This window comes from Mus caroli, chromosome 2 (assembly GCF_900094665.2).
Source record: "Mus caroli chromosome 2, CAROLI_EIJ_v1.1, whole genome shotgun sequence".
Lineage (NCBI taxonomy): Eukaryota > Metazoa > Chordata > Mammalia > Rodentia > Muridae > Mus > Mus caroli.
The window spans coordinates 110,110,435-110,125,968 of record NC_034571.1 but is presented as its reverse complement, the minus strand read 5'-3'; the positions used below and the strand labels follow the sequence as shown (position 1 = coordinate 110,125,968).

The window sequence follows — 15,534 nt, the reverse complement described above, 5'->3', positions numbered from 1 at the left end:
GAGACAGAGAGAGAGAGAGAGAGAGAGAGAGAGAGAATGTATGTATGTAGACCATGGTGCAACAACTATGGATGTTAGAAAACTACCTTATGGAGTCATTTCTCTTCTTCCAGCTTTATGTGGGTTCCAGGAATTTATCTCAGGTCACAGCAAGTGACTTTACCTGCTATGATATCTTAGTGGGTTTTAAAAACAAACTGCTGGGTCTGAAGAGATGGCTCACTGGTTAAGGACACCCATTGCTCTTACAGAAGCCCATGGTTCAATTCCCTGCATCCACATGGTGGTTCACAAAGATCAGTGACTCCTGTTCCAGGGACTCTAATGTCCTCTTCTGAGCTCTGCAGAGACAAAGCAGGCACATGGTACACATACACACATGCAGATAAAACACTCGTGCATAAAATAAAATGGATCAAACTAAAAACAAACAAACAAAATGCCAAGCAGCAAGAAGATGAACCACTGGAAAATTGAACCAAGACAGAAACCTCAGTTGTGGGAAAGGCAGTGTCCCAGCAATTGACAGTGTTCTGCTTCAACCTGCAGTTATCCCTGGATCTATACTACACAGAAGATGAAATTTATGAGCTTTCCTACGCCCGGGAGCCGAGGAACCACAGAGCTCCGGTGAGTTTCTCATCCTAAGACTCTTGAGTGTGGCAGGGTTCTAAAGGCTCATCGGGTGCCTTCTCCACTGGCCTTCCACTGCCAGTACATTGTTTCTGGTGTGTGCTTAGCTTTATGCAAATCACAGAGAAAGCTGCTCAACGTACATGTGACATACCGTTCTTATCCATAAACAACTTATGGTTTAGAGGGAGGGACTGCTGTGTGGAAAGTAAATGATGGAATACCTAAAGAGGGTCAGAATGGTACAATCTACCAGGGACTTATAAACGAGAGGAGGCTGGACCCATGGGGGGCCCACAGAGAAACACCAACCAAAGAGCATGCATAGACCAGACCTAGGCCCCCTGCACAGATGTGGCAGATGTGCAGCTTGGTGTTCACATGGATCCTTTAACAACTGGAGCGGGACTATCTCTTATTCAGACTCTGTTGCTGCCTTTGGGTCCCTTTCCCTAGCTAGCTGGGCTGCCTTGTCTGGCCTCAGTGGGAAAGGATGCCCTTAGTCCTGATGCAACCCAATGTGCCAGGGCTGATTGATACAGGGCAGGACAGGGGTCCATCTTCCCCAAGGAGAATGGGGCGGGGGCATGGGAGAAGAGCGTGAGATGGAGGGGACTATGATTGGGATGTAAAGTGAACAAATAAATTAATGAAAAGAAAAATGGGAGGAGGCAGTGATGTGGGGCACAGTGTTGTCTGCCTCCAGGTAAAGTGTGCCCAGGTCTCTCTCCTAAGACTGGGTCATGATGACTGCCTCTGGGGGTCATGAAGAAGCACTTTAGGAACCTGTTCTTTTTCTGCTGCTACAGCACACAGTCAGGTATCAGGAAAGGAAAGAGCCCTGTTACCCTGGATTAGTCACAAGGATTTTCCTATTCCATTTTAGCCACTGACACCTTCGAAGCCACCAGTTGTAGTAGACTGGGCCTCTGGAGTGTCTCCCAAACCTGACCCGAAGACCATCAGCAAACACGTCCAAAGGATGGTGGATGTAAGTACCTGTTTCAACAGGCAAAATCCTGATATGGACTGCTTTAATATTAGGTGGTAGGGAAGAGAATGGGCCAGAGACACAAAGGTGAGAAGGCAGGGTCTAGGAACACAGAGCTGCTTCACTCCACACACGTAGAAGATTTCAGAGGAAACGGCAAAGCCCTGGTTTTCCAGTAGGATGGAATTGCCTTGCTTAAACACTCTTGCATGGGAACGTATGTTTAAAAGTTATCAGTGGGTATGGGGCAAATGTCAACATACAATAATGCTAACCAGGAGAATAGGAAACCTGGTACTGTTTGGCTCTGCTAACTCATGAGGAGGGGGTTCCATTTGCATGAGGCGGTCTTTATACTTGAGTCACCCTTGCAGAACAATGAGGAGCACAGGATTCAAGGAAGGGAGCACATTCAATTAGGCTACTCTCTGAGCTTCCTAGAGAAGGGGACAGGCCCTGCAGGGAGGGCAGAGTGGAGGGAGAACTGACCCATGCTCTACACAGTGCAGTAGCTGTGTGCAGTAGCCACCTGGATAGCCCTGTAGTGGCTGGGACAGCAGAGGCCGGGGATGTGTCCTGATTGAGGGATGACTGGCTTCTCTTCAGTAAATAGAAGAAATTCTTTTTTTTTTTTCCCTAGTCTGTCTTTAAGAACTATGATCTCGACCAGGATGGATATATCTCTCAGGAGGAATTTGAGAAGATCGCTGCAAGCTTTCCATTTTCCTTCTGTGTGATGGACAAAGACAGGTGAGGCACAGCATGTGAGACTGTGAGGGGTCACTACAGAACTCACAGATGCATGGGCTGTGCATCCATGCTGGAAAGAGCGAGCCGCCACCAAGTGAAGGCCTCTCTCCCATAGTCTGAGCTGCAGCAGATGGTGAAAGCCGTGGAGTTTCTGTAAAGAGTCTCTCCATGCCACCAGCTAAGGAAGATGCATTTGGCCCTCCTTCTTTCTTTGGTGTTACAGATTATGGAGACAATTCATAGTTGTATCAACACTTGCTGCATTTGTCTTGTGGGTATAAAAGCCTTATCCTAGTTCTCTTTGGAAAACCAAATACATGGCTGGTAGGTTCTGCGTGTGTCCTTCCTATATCAAGCCAGAGACCACAGCATCTGGCTTTTGCCTCTCTATACAGGCATTTCACATTGCTTCCCTTTTGAGTCTCGAGCACACACACATTTGGCCCTTTTCCAGCCGTGAAGAACAGTCAGGCTGCCTCTCTTTCTCACTAGTTGCTATCCTGTGCCTTTACTATGAGGAGAACTCAAGAAAGCAGCCATAAGGAGGACAAAAGGAAAGGTTTGTTTTGAAGGCGAGAGGCCACTCTTCCTCTCCTGACCTCCTTGCCTATCATTGCTACAGGGAAGGCCTCATCAGCAGAGACGAGATCACGGCCTACTTCATGAGGGCCAGCTCCATCTATTCCAAGCTGGGCCTGGGCTTTCCACACAACTTTCAAGAGACCACTTACCTGAAGCCCACCTTCTGTGACAACTGTGCTGGCTTTGTAAGTGTTATTCTTAGGGTGTGTCAGAGTTGAACTTGGAGCTCAAGAGATAGGACAGTTTAAACTAGTAAAACAGTCATGGCCTCAAAATCTTCATATACTCAGTCATTCCAGCTCAGAGCATATGAGAACACTCAGAAAGCATTGACCTCTGCCTGTATCTAATTTTTCCTGGGTGGTTTTTTTTTTTTTCTTCCTTGATACATTAAAATTCTGGGACAAATGGTACAGAAATGTGAAATTTGGATAGACCTTTTAAAAGTGTTACATGCTGTTTCAAATGTTAGAGAATACGAAATTGAGATGTCTTTCTTCCCCTTTCAAAAGAAATGAAGTTACCCATGTCCCAGTGGGTCTTTCCATGCCTATGCCCACAAGGATGTCCTGGTTAAATTCAACATGTCCCAGAACATAAACTAAAACTATACAATAGTGGGAGGGGAACATATTGAGAGGAGGGGCCGGAAAGAATGAGAGAAGGATAAGAGGACAGGACAGAGGGATGGATGTGACTAGAACGTATTATACACACAAGGGAAGTCATTCAAAAATAAATCAATTTCTTAAAAATTGTTTCTCAAAGATTACTTGAGTGCTGTTTGTCTTCTATCCTGACCCATCTAATAATGTCCTCCAGAGTGGAGTTTCTGCCTTGGACTGCATACTCAGTCCTAAGGAGCCTGTTGGTCTGGGTTCATCCACATCAGGCCTGAGCTGGGTCGGACGGAGCTCTTGCATAGGCAGCATCTGTCTTTGATCTGCAGCTTCCTGTCACAGGAACAGGACATAAGGAAGCCACCAGGGTCTACCTATGTGATTGACAGTAGAATGAGGACAAAGAGTGAGTGCCAAGGTGCAGCCTCACACCAGACAGGTGACTGACATATGGCATATTCTCTTCTCTGCCTCGCAGCTCTGGGGCGTGATCAAGCAAGGCTATCGCTGTAAAGGTAAGTCTCAGCATCCGGGACGAGGGTCATTTTCCCTCATCTGGAGAGCTGGCATTGATGACATTTCTTGTACATAGTTGTCCATTCAGTCTGAGCTTTCCTAGCTGAGTTCAGAGCCTTGCATCCAAACTGGTTTCTGAAGAACCCCCTGAGAGGGGTTGTTGCCAGCAAAGAGAGGGATGCCTGTAAGACCAGCCAGGCAGCTCTTTTCCCTCTACAAGACCCTCTCTTTGCCTCAGTTGCTCTGGAAATACAGATGGCTGTGTTCCTTGTAGGATAGATCCTCCAGGAAAGATAATAATTGCTGGGTAAGGTCACTAAAGGCCCAGGTCAGTTCTTCCTTTTACCAACGGATACCTCAGGATCTAATTTGCCAAGTCAGCGTCTCTTCTCTCCCAGACTCTGATAACAATTACCGAGGGGATTTAGAATGATGAGATGATCTTTCCTAGATTCATTAAGAACATCAGGCATCCTAGCTCCAGAGGCTAGACCAGCCAGGTCTGACAAGAGAACATTCCAGGAATTTGGTTGTGAGAGAGATGCTAGAGATGTGAAAGACTTCTGAGTACAGTGTCTTGTCTGCAGACTGCGGGATGAACTGCCACAAACAGTGCAAAGACCTGGTGGTGTTCGAGTGCAAGAAACGGATCAAGAGCCCAGCAATATCCACAGAGAACATCAGCTCTGTGGTACCAATGTCCACCCTTTGTCCACTGGGAACCAAAGATCTGCTCCATGGTAAGTAGGCACTGGGAATGTTTGCTGTGAAGATGTACAGGGGAGGGTCAAATTTAGAGGGTGAGAAGGATCATTGCATGTTGACATTTCCAGTTAACCTTGACCTCAATTGCTATGCCACGGTTGGCTTGTCATGGATCTTAACTCTCTGAGTGTTGTAACAGAGTGGAAGTTGGGCATGAAAGCCATCGGGTGCTATTGGGCCCCTACACCAAGGGAAGAGACTGACTTTTTGCCATGATACCTGGATCAAGCACTTAAGTAATTAAAGCTCTCAAGCATTTACAGAACATTCCATCTATACATTTATCCTGCTATCTTTAAAAGTGCTTAGGAAATCTTGCTACATCAAAGCAGGGATTCAAACTTATTTATAGGAATGATAACTGTCTAGGTAACTTTTGGGCAAACAGAAAAAGGTACTTTGAGAGCTAGAGGGATGACTCAGAGGTTTAGAGCAGTTGATGTTCTTGAAGAGAGGGCCTGGATTCAGTTCTCAGTACCCACCAGTAACTCCAGTTCCAAGGGATCTGAAATCCACTTCTGACTTCCAACGGCACTGCAGGCATGTGGCATACATATATACACAACACAGGCAAAACATGCATACATGTTAAAAATAATTTTTAAAAAAGGGTGAAAGTGAAAACATGTTCTTTTCTTGGTGTGGATGGATCCTGATGCAAACTCCCTACTTTTAACTCATGCCAGACACTGGGTATCTGAAAACAAGATACTTGGAATGTGGAACTCCTGAGACAAAGGTCTCATTAAAACAAATGTTGAGACTCTTGAGTTCCTCTTTGTCCAAGAGCACTAACAAATGTATCTCTCCACAGCACCTGAAGAAGGATCTTTCATTTTCCAAAACGGAGAGGTCGTGGACCACAGTGAGGAGAGCAAGGATAGGACCATCATGCTCCTGGGAGTGTCCTCCCAGAAAATTTCAGTTCGGCTGAAGAGGACTGTTGCCCACAAGAGCACCCAAACAGAATCGTTCCCGTGGGTTGGTGGCGAGACACCCCCTGGTCACTTTGTGCTGTCTTCTCCAAGGAAGTCAGCGCAGGGTGCTCTTTATGTGCACAGTCCAGCATCTCCATGCCCCAGCCCAGCACTGGTCCGAAAGCGGGCATTCGTCAAGTGGGAGAACAAAGAGTCCCTTATAAAACCAAAACCAGAACTTCACCTCCGGCTCCGGACCTACCAAGAACTGGAACAGGTGCCTCCAGTCTCACTCCTCTTTTTTTTTTTCCTTTGTTCTCTTGCTGAAGTAAAACCCAATAGGGAAACACATAAGAGTGAAGATTTAAATCAAGATGATTACTAGGTTAGGTCAGCAGACAATAAAAAGGAAGAAAGTTGCCAAATATAGGTCATCTAAGTCATCTTACTGGCGAGAAAGAAAGAGACATTAGCTCTAACAGTATTTAATTTTATCAATGAATGTCTTCCTACCTTTCCCCTCAGACATCAAGGTTTGTATCCCATTTGCAGGCCTGTCCGTAATAAGCCACCATCTGCCTAGTTTAGTGTACTTATCTGTACACTGCACAGTGAAGCTGCTCCCAGGCTCCAGGATGGGCATCAGTTACCAGCAAGGTTCCCTCCCTGCCAGGCCCCAGGAGAGTCAGAGAGCAATGTGCTAGAGAACGTCTGTGACTTGATTTGGTGACTGAAGAACACGGTATCAGGAGGAACCCAGATTTTTCTGGATGAAAAAATGTCTTTTATTCATATCACCTTTAAAATGCAAACAAATTAATCAGAAGGTAGCCACCTTAGGAGAAACTGCCAGTTGTTACCTTTCAGAACAGTAAAAGAAATTTAAAAACAGAATATGATAAAAGGAGAGAGAGGACTTTAGTCTCGGGTGCTAAGACTTTCTTTTGTTTGTTCTTTGTTCATATAGTTTTAGTTTTTGAGACAGGGTTTCTCTGTGTAACCCTGGCTGTCTGGAAACTAGCTCTGTAGACCGAGCTGGCCTTGAAGTCACCTGCCTCTGCCTCCTGAGTGCTGGGATCTAATCCCAGACATTTCTTAAGCCACTTGTTAAACACTGCAACCTGTTTGGGTCTCTGTAAAATTGCAGGGCTGAAAAAAAATGCAGGCTGAGGTTCCAACTCTTACATGTCCATGAAAGGCAGCAATGTAGTTATGAAAAAAACACCATGAAGAGCAGCAGGTGACAGGTCACCAGGCCATGATCCCTGACAGTTTATTAGCTGCTTCTCTTTCCTTTCACCTGCACCACAGAAACCTGAGAGCCAGAAATCTCCATGGGCATTTTAGAGGAGCAACTGTGTGTCCCGCTTTTCCATTGGGGAACTGCTTCGACTGGTCTTTAGTTTGACAGTGCTGGTCACAAGGAACAAGTCCAGTTAAATTCATATTTCAAATAGCCTGCTATACGGATGGCTGGTGTGTTGTTTTCCTTTATGTAGTAATTCAAAATCAGCATGGAACCAAGTAACAAAGGAAATTAAGACTTTGGGTCAGATACACCCAGGCTCTAAAACTCTGTCAGCATTTTCTACTTCTACAAAATGTGTGCCCAACATCTATTTCCAGGTTGTGGGTGAGGAGTAAGCACCTCTCAGACAGCCATTCTGTTGTCACATAGCAGTATCAGGCTCACAGCCAGTGCTCAAGCTCACATAAGCTGGCAAAGGGTACCCTAGTGATTCTGTGTAAGAATTCAGAGAGTGCCCAATTAACGAGACAATGCACCCATAGTCTATGATGCCCATGTAAATCAGTCTGTAATAAAGACACTTTCCTCAAAACCAGAAGCCTGGAAAGCAACCACTGACTATACAATTAACTTACTGCCATTACAACACTACATCCCAATTTGGGAGTGAGGCAAAACTCTTCCATCAAAAAGGAGTATGAGTTATCAGTAACAGGGGGCTATGAACTTAGGTTACATCAACTGTAACAGCTCACTTCACAGAGCTTTGAAGCAGAGCAGGCCAGACCAAACTTTCTGTCAAGTTACCATGCCTGCCTCACACTACCCAAAAGTTGTGTCTTTCTCCACCCAGTGCCCAAGAATGGATTGTTCTATCCTGCTAGCCACTCACATCTGAAATCTGATAACAAAGAGTAATTGCTATTTGTGCATGCCCATGATAGTTAATGTGTTATTTTATACTCACAGCTAAATAACTACTTTGAAAATAGTTTATAATTCTTAACCACAGGGAACAGGAGATGCCAATCAAATATAATGCTCTAGATACTGTCACTAATTTCCTATTCACTGCTGCTCTATTACCATGCCTTATTCTCATTTCCTTTTAGGAAATAAATACCCTGAAAGCAGATAACGATGCTCTGAAGATCCAACTGAAGTACGCACAGAAAAAAATAGAATCCCTGCAGCTTGGGAAAAGCAATCATGTCTTAGCCCAGATGGACCACGGTGATAGTGCTTAATCCAGAATTTCAAGGAACAGAGTCTGCAGAAGGGTATACTGGGATCTCACTTCAAAACTCATTGCAGACGTTCAGCACCTTTAGATTGACTGACTTTAAAAGGGTAGAGCTGGCATCCTTGGTTTTTACCTAGACGGTTTTTAATGTGAGTCGTTGGTTTTGAGTCAGTTGAATCAAAGGGAAGAAAAGCTCAAGTTTGCAAAGCCTTGAGCATTCCTATTCTAACCTTCTTTCTTTACTGAAACCAATACCAAACATGTGCTAAAATAAGTCTACAGTTTCCTGAGGGTGTCCCAGGCAGCCTGCTTTACTGATTCATACTAGATAGAGTCCCTGGTGAATCAATTTGCTGCCTTCCACAAACTGACTACTTTGTTCTACCCAAACCCCGCTCATAACGGAAACAATACCCTAAAAGTGGTGACGTTGACATGCCTGCATTGTTTGTGAAACTGATCCCTACTGTGTTCACTACCTCAGACCTCATCAAGAGCCTCTCTCCCTACTGTCCTTCACTTTCCCCTCCTTCCTCCCTTGCTTACAGGCACATCAGCACATCTACCTAGAAGAGAACTCCTAGCGATGTAGCCTGGTTTTAAATCCAGAGCTTCTTAATTGAATTTGACATTGTCTAATTGCAGGCCAACTTATAGCTCTAGGTCTTAGTCATTATGAAATACAAAATAAAACTCGCTCACTACCCACAAACAGCAATTACCATGGCACACACACAGCTAAATAGCTAAGTCAAACCACAATAACACGTTTATCCAGATAGTCTTTCTATAGTGGGTAGAAATAAGAATCTGTGACTTTTTAAAAGAAATGGTCTGTGAACAGTGTTTAATTCTTCATGTTCTAGTCTCTCTCTCTCTCTCTCTCTCTCTCTCTCTCTCTCTCTCTCTCAAGTAATCTATCATAAGGTTCTCTTTTGAACTGAATTTGTGCTTAAGTTGTCTTCACTTTTATTATCTACAAATAAGCTAGTGGGCGTGACGGCTTTCATAGCTGGCAGTATTTACATGTGTGTAGAATGTATATATATATAGTATCAGAAATGCATGGAGCTTGGACCTTCTCCCTTAGAAAATGCAGAGGTGAATCAAACACCTTTTAGTCACTTACACAAATTTGCAAGTATAGTTCTGCTCATTATAAGGCAAACTGCTAACAATGTAAATTGTTCTGCTTAACAAAACCGTGAATAACAGTGTCCCAGTATTCTTTTGTGAAGGTTAAAATCAGTGGGTTTGTCTTGTTGCCTGTGAAGCAATTCACAAACTCTCTTGTCAGCTTCCTTTTAGCTTTCAAAAACATCTCATCTGATTGTGTCCTTTAGGGGAGACTGTTTCCATGCTAGGAAGGTCTGGCACCACACTAACTTGTAATTTAATATGCAAGACAAGCAATTTAAGAGTATCATCAAACTACATAAGTTCCAAACCTAGATGGGCAATGGGGGCACATGCCTTTAATCCCAGCACTCGGTGGGTAGAGGCAGGCTGATCTCTTTGAGTTTGAGGCCAGCCTGGTCTACAGAATGAGTTCCAGGACAGCAAGGGATACACTGAGAAACCCTGTCTGGAAAAAATCAAAGGAAAAAGTGTTTAAAAGTTTCAACCCTACAACCAAGAGCATCAGGTCTACAGAGGAATATGAACTGTACATGGTGCTGCCCCCTAAAGGACTCAAGTCGTTTAAGATATTCCTTTGATGAAAGACCACTGCCTGTTTGCACACCTCTTTGGAGCATTTCAGTGACAAAGAGCTGGCTTGTGGTGTCTCTCTAAACTTTAATGAACTACTTTACACACAAAGTTATCCTTCTTCTACATCCCAACTCAGAAATGTGCAAAGCATACCACCTGGTACATACACCTCTGGCAGGTGTATATATTATGTGGAAAATTTTATGGAGTGATATGACTAATGGAAGACCTCAAAATTTGTATTTTCACTCTGTTATGCACTAGTATAAGTGTAGAGCTTGATTTTTTTAGACAATGCCTTTTTCTTATTTCTCATCCCCAATAAAGATCTCCCAGTGAGATTTTGTGTAAATAGTCTGTAATATAGGAATTCAGAGGGCCTCAGTCATTTATCACAGCTAGATGACCTTACAGACAGCAGAAAGGACAGGAAAGACAGTGGGGGACAGTAGTTTTCCTCACAAATTCTTACATTCCAGCCAAGACAAAGGACGTGTGGAGTCTGAGTTGGTACTGTTCCTGCAGAATGGTAGGAGCAGGTGGGATCTCCTGATACAATCTGGAACAAAGTTAGGCTTGTCACACAAGGTTTTGTTTACCAGGTTGACTTGAAATGTCTGGGCAGATGGGTGTCTGCCAAAGCAAGGACTGATCCTGTCTGTGAACAGCAATGTCTCTGCTCTTCTTCTCTGTGGAGTGACTCACAAATTTACTGACCACTTGTGAAATTGTCTAAAGATGTATACTGTAAAAGCTTCGAAAGAACTGTACAAACTGTAAGATATTTTATACCTATTTTATGTTTTCTGTGTCTCATATTTATATCATAAAAACATTGGATCCCTATAACTTCGAAGTCGTGTGCTTCTTCACTTTATACATATGTAGGCATTTTGTTGAAATTTTTACTGGAATTCAAACCAAAAATACTCCTCCATTCTATTAAAAAGGGTTTTCTGGGGGGGGGAACCCCTAGATTATTTGGGTTAAAATGTTCTTCCTTTTTTACAGGATGAGAAAGTAACAATGCAGATATGTCCACCTTATAATGACCTCTCTTAACATCAAGTCTGTCAAAGGCTCAACACCAATTAAAGGGGCCAAAGCTATCGTCTCCTGTGGCTCTTATCTTAATGCCACAGTTCTAGCTAAGAAAACCAGTAAGGAAAGAAGACAAAGTAAATTAAAGACGGTTCAGTCTCGTGTCCCGATCCACTCAGCAATTCATCTGCGGTCACTCTTTGGAGTGATCAGAGGCACCATTTGTTCTCCCCCATCCAGATTTTGATGATGGGACCCATCCAGAGGATGCTAGCCACTCACACATTGCACATTGTGGTACATTTGGGGGATGGGGTGTATCTCCATAATTAATGTTATTTCATGTGAAATAAATAATGAAGTCATTCTGACAAGCTGACCCTGAACAGAAGGTGAAAGTGCTTCTTGCCCACCCTCATTCCCAGCTCACAGATCTCACCACACGCTCTGTCTTCGTTACAGAGTAGATAAACCAGATATCACTCACGATGTTTTCTGGCTATAAAGCCTCACCGTTTGCCACAAGTACTGGTAAATGATAAATACCTACTTCCCTCTGATGTCAGTTCCTGTGGTTGGGTGGTACTGAGCTCGCTCAGCCCAGAGGAAAAACTCAGTTGCTACTTTACTTTGGAAATTTCTAGTCAGATTATGTCCACAGGTGCTCATAGGTGGATAAAGACATAGAAAAGGGGGAAGACAGTAAGTATAAAAAAAAATAGGAGGAAAAAAAACCCATGAAATTGAAAATGGAATCAACATGCAAAAGGGTATCAGGCTTCAGGGAACCGTGAAGTGCCATCCATCACGAGTGCCCTACCTAATCCATTTATAATGTTCTTGTGTGATGAACCATAAAAGCCCTAAGTCACCCTACTGCCAGACCAGGCATCACATAGCAAGCAGTGTGCAAACACATTTTGAGCAAAGCTTCTTGCTGCAATGAAGTTCACAGGCTGGGTATACAGAACTGGCTCCACTCCACTGTAATTCCAGAAGTGCTCAACTGGGGAAAGACTTTCCAGTAGTTGCTGGGGACAACCCCAACAGCACTCATAAAAGGGACAAAACAAACAAACAAACACACACAAAGCTCAACAGAAATAAACTAATGTCACTGCCATATTTACATAAATCTTTAGGGCTGAACAGTTAAAAGAGCAGAGCAGATATGGTGCTACAAGCCAATAATCCTCAGCATTCAGGAGGCTGAGCCAGGACGATGCCAAGTTTGAGAGCCAAGTTTTAAGAACACCCTAGACTGCACGGCAAGAGCCTGTCATAAATAAAAGTAAAAAGTAGCTGTAAATTGTCCCTTACTGTTAGCAAGTAATGCTTATAAAATGGAAGAAATGCAAAATTTTTCAACAAACTTTTTTTGCCTACTATATAAATGTAACTTTTATTTCTGAAGATAAAGGGATGAGAGCTATACCCGAGCTGTACAAATGCTTAGCTTGGGCAGAGCCCAGAGCATTTTTTCCTCTGTTCTAACTATCCCTAGGCCTAAGCCTGGAAGCTTCTAGCCTCCCTACAATCTAATCCTCCAAGCTGACTGATTTAAACTGGCTTCTCTTGGCTTCCAACTGAATTGCTGTGCTTGGCCTCAAACTAACTCTGACAATCTCTTTTTCTCATTCTCTGGCTCATTCTGCAACTTGTCTCTATAAAATGTCCTGGTAAAATAAACTGCTTGAGCTCACGCTCTCTCTCTGTCTCTCTGTCTCTCTCTCTCCCTCTCCCTCTCAAGTCCTGTGCAAATTTGGCATATCCTATCCTGACTAATTCTTTCAAATTTCTGATTCATCCCTTTGCCCCTCAATTAGACATTATTTTCAAACATGGTTGCTTCCTTCTACAAACTAACCTTACTTTCATAGTTTGGGATTAAAGGTTTCTACTAAGGGTGTGTCTGTAACTCAACCAGAGGGATTAAATGTGTGTGGCTTGTCTGCATTTCAGCCAGATCACAGAGACCTAGAAATTCTCTGGACATGATCCCTTGCCAGAGCAGCCATGTTGTTGGATTAAAGTTTCCTCTACAGCCTACCCCACAATATTTTACTCATATATAAGTATATTTTATAACATTTTACTTTTTAGACTACACAGCTACTGATACATATGCTTCCTTCATTATGGAAAGCTTTTTGTTTCAATTATGACAAATGAAAAAAATTAAATATAAACACAAAATTTCTAAATTTACAAGTGAGAACAACACACAGATTTTCTATCCCACATTCTTCAAAGGCTTAGCTTTGATTGCAGCACACATAGTACTTATTTTTACACTTTTAAGATTATTTTAAGTTTTACTACAGCTTACTATACAATACAGTACACACCTGTCAATTATCACAAGCCAGTTTTCCACGGATAACACGTTGGTTGTTGTTCAGACATGCTGACCTGGAGTCCACACTGAGAGAGTTTACAGGATGAACAGCTCCGGTGGAACATTTTCACTGTTGGCCATACTGGACTTAGAACCCCTAGGAGACATACGTCTGTGTGTGTATATAAGTGTTTCCAGTCAGGTTTAACTGAGGAGAAAAAGCCTTACAAGTGGACAGCACCATCCTCTGAGCTGGAGATTCGATACTAATAAAAGGGGAGGGAAGAGAAAGTCCTCTCTCTGAGCAAGGATGCAGCTCAGTATCCTGACAAGACTCAGGATAGATAATACTATCTGCCATGTTTACCCTGCCGTGACAGGACTACAAACCTGAACCATGAGCCAAACTAAACCATTACTTCTGGAAGTTTCCTCTTGCCAGGCATTTAGTAACTAATATACCAGCTGTGGTATCTATCCTTGGTTGTCCATATCTTGAATCAACTAGAGCCCAAGATGCTGGGCATACCTGAGAGGGATTTTTCTAGATTAGATATTTGATGTGGGAAGATCACCCTAAATCTGGATCGTTTAAGGTGGGAAGGTTCACCTGAAATCTGGGCCACAGTTTCTGGCAGCAGCCTATACAAAGGACCTGAAGAGGGAAGCTCTTGCTCTCTGCCTGCTTGCCCTCACTCTCATTGGCAAGTCCATTTCTTCACTGGTATTACAGCCTTTCTTTGGAGGTCCTGAACAAAATACCAGTTAGTAGTCTAAACTCAGTGTTCAGCAAGTAGTGCCTAGACTTACCTGTATATTTAAGAATCATTTCACGAAGGGTGTCTCCTTTCTTATTTCTCAACTGAAGACAAGTCTTTGAGAGTTAGGGTCATTTCCACTCAAGTACCTGCGGCCTAGTGCTGCTGTAATCTGAATTTACAACTCCTGATGGCCATGCCTTTGACAACTCCATCCAATTGCCAAATCACTTATGGCATTCCTAAGTTGTTTTTTCCAAAGGATGCTTTAACCCAACCTCTGACATGCGGAAGCTTGAAGTGGCAGCTTTGGTTCTGCAGCACAGCCTGCCTTTCAGAGCTTGGTATCTAAAGCCTGGGTACTTTGTAGGAGCAGGCTATTTTTCATAGCTTCAGGTAAAACTGGTATGTCCCTTTTGTTCCTTTATTCTTATCTCATTTTTTTTTCTTCTATTGATAATTTCATACATACATACATACATACATACATACATACATACATACATACATAGTGTAAGAACGATATTGGCTCGGAATTTACTTGCCCCAGGGCAGGGAAGAACAACATACACTGCCAAGGAGATAGAGGATGGGAGAGCCAGGAAAGGGAATGGAGGGGAGGGGGCGGCTAATGTCCTGGAGAACAAAGGACTTCCTCTGGATAGAGAGAAGACAGATGCCCCATAGGAAAATGGCAGTTTATAAAGATACAAGGGGAAACCCCCGTGTTAGGATGAGGTGTTTAATTTTAATTGGGCATGTTAATTAGGTGACCCAAAGGGGACTTTTGATTGTTGGACTTTAATACTTTGATAGTTGGACCTTTGTAGTCAGCCTCAGGAGGAAGAAGCGGAAGTGGACAAATAAGTGAAACAGACCTTGGTAGCTAGCTTCAGGAATGACGTCTTCTGCTTTTAGAAGGTGGAGGGAATGGGAGAGAAGGCCAAGGCCTGCCAGAGCCATGCTTGGCAAGCTCAAGCTGGCTGGAGTCTCCCATCTACACACACACACACACACACACACACACACACACAAACTTTTCATTCTCAACTTCATGTGCTTCTGGTTTTAGCTGAGTGCACTTAGTGCTGTGTCTGTGTGCATGGGACGTGTACCAGAGAGACCATGGGTAACCTCTCATGTCCCACATCCCACATCCCGGCTCAGCCTCCCCCAGCAGGAATCAATGGCCAGCAGTAGTTCCTCAGGGAGGGGGTGGGATTTTATCTGGCCTGATCTTGCAAAGATATGTGTCTTCTGCATGCGGTCACAACTGCTGTGAGTGTGTGTGTGTGTGCAACTTCCCTGCTGTGTCCAGAAAACAGTTTCATTGTAGTTACACCACCCCTGGGTCCTACAACCTTTCACTTAGCCATTCAGTCAGTCACACAGGTTCAAATCCAACTGGCAAATAAGCC

The 15,534-nt window shown here is 43.6% G+C and overlaps 1 protein-coding gene across 1 annotated transcript in view; it reads left to right on the top strand.

Annotated features, from left to right (window-relative positions):
• Rasgrp1 (RAS guanyl releasing protein 1) overlaps positions 1-10,832 on the top strand; it is a 63,816-nt gene extending 52,984 nt beyond the window's left edge. Inside the window, exons 10-17 of the mRNA XM_021184485.2 lie at positions 550-630; positions 1,520-1,624; positions 2,265-2,374; positions 2,997-3,141; positions 4,055-4,091; positions 4,680-4,832; positions 5,672-6,051; positions 8,136-10,832. Coding sequence (XP_021040144.2) covers positions 550-630; positions 1,520-1,624; positions 2,265-2,374; positions 2,997-3,141; positions 4,055-4,091; positions 4,680-4,832; positions 5,672-6,051; positions 8,136-8,270 — 1,146 coding nt within the window. The 3' untranslated portion in view covers positions 8,271-10,832. The remainder of the gene's footprint in view (positions 1-549; positions 631-1,519; positions 1,625-2,264; positions 2,375-2,996; positions 3,142-4,054; positions 4,092-4,679; positions 4,833-5,671; positions 6,052-8,135) is intronic.
• The last annotated feature ends 4,702 nt before the right edge of the window (positions 10,833-15,534 follow it).